Source organism: Phragmites australis, chromosome 5 (assembly GCF_958298935.1).
Source record: "Phragmites australis chromosome 5, lpPhrAust1.1, whole genome shotgun sequence".
NCBI lineage: Eukaryota > Viridiplantae > Streptophyta > Magnoliopsida > Poales > Poaceae > Phragmites > Phragmites australis.
This window is the reverse complement of record NC_084925.1, coordinates 7,438,347-7,441,799: the sequence shown is the minus strand read 5'-3', so window position 1 is coordinate 7,441,799 and position 3,453 is coordinate 7,438,347. Positions and strand designations below refer to the sequence as shown.

Sequence of the window (3,453 nt, the reverse complement as noted above, 5' to 3'; positions counted from 1 at the left end):
CCATCTTCTCGTTTCTTAAAAAGAGGCTTCAATTACAATGTTTGCATATATAGGATTACCGACTGGCATGGAGTGTATTGCATCCAGCTAATGAACATGAGTATAAAGTTTGTTTAAGTGCCTAAACCATGGGTTACAAAAAAAAAGGGGACAGGGCAATTTTCTTCTTCTTTTGACGGGTAAAATGAGAGGGGCCGGGGTTCAGTTTTAGCCGGCCAAGATTTGAATCCCTGCTTACATGTGGCCCCAAGATCCAGTAATCATCTTGATGTTGGATGTTATACATCTTTTCAGTATTACTATATTTTTGTCTTTTATATATGACCGAGAAATATTGCTACTAAAAATTAGCATGAAAACCACACAAATCCAAACACCTGTGCTAACTTGCTACTCCTCTTGTAAGCCGTTGGATTATATTTGGAACGTAGGATTGTATAGCATAACACTCATGGCGCAGCATGGTTTTGATCATTGTGTATCCAATGCAACAGCGTTCTCAATTCCATGCAAACCATTTTGTAGAATAACAAATGTGTAACATTTGCACTAGCTATATAGGTGGGTCACAAGCTGGAGTTGCATGAGATCTTGGTTGTGCTATATGGGAATGAATGTTTTGAACGAACAGTAGTGTGCAATTAATGTGTTTGTTCCTCTCCTTCCCTTTGTTCCTCATCCCTTTCCTGTGCTGGTGTGTGACTGCCTGTGGCCACCTCTCTTTCTCACTCTATGAAAGGGATCACACATGCCACATCTCTCTCTAATTCCCCTTAGGCCCTAGCTGAGAGAGACTGATAGCAGCTCTCGGCTCCTCTTGCCTCTCTTTTATAAAAAAGGACATGCCCTCTCCACGCTGTCCATGATCACTCTGGGCCCTTGTAAATTGCCCCTCCAACTGCAGATCTCCTCTCCATCTCCCTGCCCTTATATGCATCCTGATCTCTCTTTCATCTTCCCACAGTGTTTGCTGCTACCTTTCTAGCTAGCCAGATCTCTTTCTCTAGCTCCTCTCTCGTTCTATCTCTTCTCTCATGTCTACCATCTACATGAGTCAACTGTCTACTCTCCCTCTAATGGAGGGAGGTCAGGATCAGGGACTCTTTCCTGCCTTCCATATAGCAAAGGACCCTCCTATCTTGTTCCCTTTTATGATCAACAACCCTGTAGATCAGCACCAAGGGCAAAGCTATGGAGACCAGCACTTGAAGCAGCAAGTTTTGGCTGAATCTAGTCAACAGGTGAGGGGATCACAACTTTATATGTGTAGTAACTAGTATCTAAGGCAAGCTATATATATAGCTCCAAAATTCATAGCATATATGCTCTTGTAATCTGACTCTTTGCCTTTGTTTTGTCTTCCTTCTCTCTCGTAGTTCAACGATCACATGATGATGAGCGGATCAGATGCCTTCCCTACGCCGTCACCGTTCCGGCCGACCATTCAAAGCATCGGCAGTGATATGATCCAGCGATCCGCGTATGATCCATACGATATCGAGAACAAGCGTGCTGACGGATCGACCAGCAGTTGGCCAGCAAAGATGAAGATCGTGCGGAAGGCGATGAGCGAGTATCCCGAGGGCGGGGCGGCGAGAAAGCCAAGGAGAAGAGCACAAGCACACCACGATGAGAGCCAGCAACAGCAACAGCAGGCTATAGGTGTCATTAGAGTGTGCTCCGACTGCAACACCACCAAGACCCCCTTGTGGAGGAGTGGTCCTTGTGGCCCCAAGGTGAATTACCAATCTCATGATCTGTGTTTGTGCTTTTGCATCATAGTACAAGTTGTTACGCTAGCAGACTAGCTACCTAGTACCATAGTACAGTAGTACACATATATTTAAGAGTGTGTTTCCTGTTGTTTATGTGTGTGTGTTTTGCATGGTGCAGTCTCTTTGCAACGCATGCGGCATAAGGCAAAGGAAGGCACGGCGGGCGATGGCCGCGGCCGCGGCCGCAGCAGCTGCTGCCGGCAACGGCGGGGCAGCAGCAGGCGCGGCATACATCGACGCGCAGGGGAAACCGGCCAAGAAGGAGAAGAAGGCGGACGTCGACCGGTCGCTGCCGTTCAAGAAGCGTTGCAAGATGGTGGTCGTCGATCGTGCTGCCGCAGCCGTCAAGGCGACGCCCGCAGTCGCCGCTCCGACGAAGGATCAGGATCATGTTGCCGATGACAACGTCGTGGCGGCGACGAGTCTGCAGAGAAAGGGCACCCCTCCTCCGGCGATGTCGTTCCACACGTTCCCCGCCGACGAGATCACCGACGCCGCCATGCTGCTCATGACTCTGTCTTGTGGGCTCGTCAGCAGCTAGTTACTGAGATCAGATCACTAGTCGCGATTGATGAGTGCAACTTGATTTTAAACTAATAATAAGTACGTATCATATTGCGTGTCTTTTCTCGTTTAATTTTGCGTCGATGAAGAGGATCACCTGAAGGAAGAGAGATAGATTGATCACATGTCCAAGGAAATAATAAGCAAAAAACTCTCGCGAGCTAGTAATTAGCACCAGAATTTGCTATAAGAGTGAGTTTTTTACCCTTTTCCCCTGTCGCGGCTAAGTAATCAAGTCACTATATGTTATGCTACTTTGTTCCTTAATTTGTATTAGTTATGTTTTGGATTGGAGCTAATAATATCGAGGAGATCGAGCAAGAAGAGAATCACTACTACTTTGTTCCTTAATTTGTATTAGTTATGTTTTGTTCGTTGGTTGTCTGTCGTTCATGGCATTTTTCTCCCTGTGTACATATGTGTATGTCAGCTACTTGGCTCAGCTGTGATCTAGCTACTTCCGGTCAGGTTTCCCATATACTGTCATTTTTTGAGACAAACATTCTCTTTATCATGGCAGCTATGTGGGAGTGGGACAAACTGATTTCCTTGATGTTTGAAATGATTGTCCAGTGCAACTTACTACAGTACACTACTGCTAACTAAATTCATATTAAGTTTCATTCAATATATTAAAGACCTTTTCCATAATTTCAACAATGCCAAAGAAACGGCAAAGTTGATTTCAAAACTTTTTATGTAAGTATGTATTTTGCAACATGGACCAGTATGAGTGACATTGTTTCCCGCTTAAGTTTTGTTGCATCGCCTCACTGGATCAGGGCGAGGAGCTCTGCCAATCAGTTAAGTGGGTGAAAGAAAATACGAAGTCTCACCCCTCAGGCCAAGTAGGGAAACGATTACATGGTAGGATTCGAAAAAATGTGTGATATATAGGATCAGGTTCCTATATAGGTTATGGACTTATGGTTGCATCACAACTTCTCCTCGTGATCTTATTATGAAGCTATCTAATTACCTGAAGCCGGTTAGCTGATCAAACTGCTTCATTTTCTTCTCCCTTAACCTCTTACAATTCCACCCCTGTTACTGTCAGACGTGTGTTGTCCTGGCGTGCCATATTTTCCGATTTTTTTTAGGGATCTTTCAAAAC

At 45.1% G+C, this 3,453-nt stretch overlaps 1 protein-coding gene across 1 annotated transcript; it reads left to right on the top strand.

Moving 5' to 3' along the window:
* Positions 1–661: 661 nt before the first annotated feature.
* On the top strand, positions 662–2,756 carry LOC133918640 (protein CYTOKININ-RESPONSIVE GATA TRANSCRIPTION FACTOR 1-like). The gene is made up of 3 exons (XM_062362603.1): positions 662–1,241; positions 1,377–1,736; positions 1,894–2,756. The coding sequence occupies exons 1-3, from the start codon at positions 1,035–1,037 to the stop codon at positions 2,314–2,316; spliced, it is 990 nt and encodes a 329-aa protein (XP_062218587.1). The 5' UTR covers positions 662–1,034; the 3' UTR covers positions 2,317–2,756.
* The last annotated feature ends 697 nt before the right edge of the window (positions 2,757–3,453 follow it).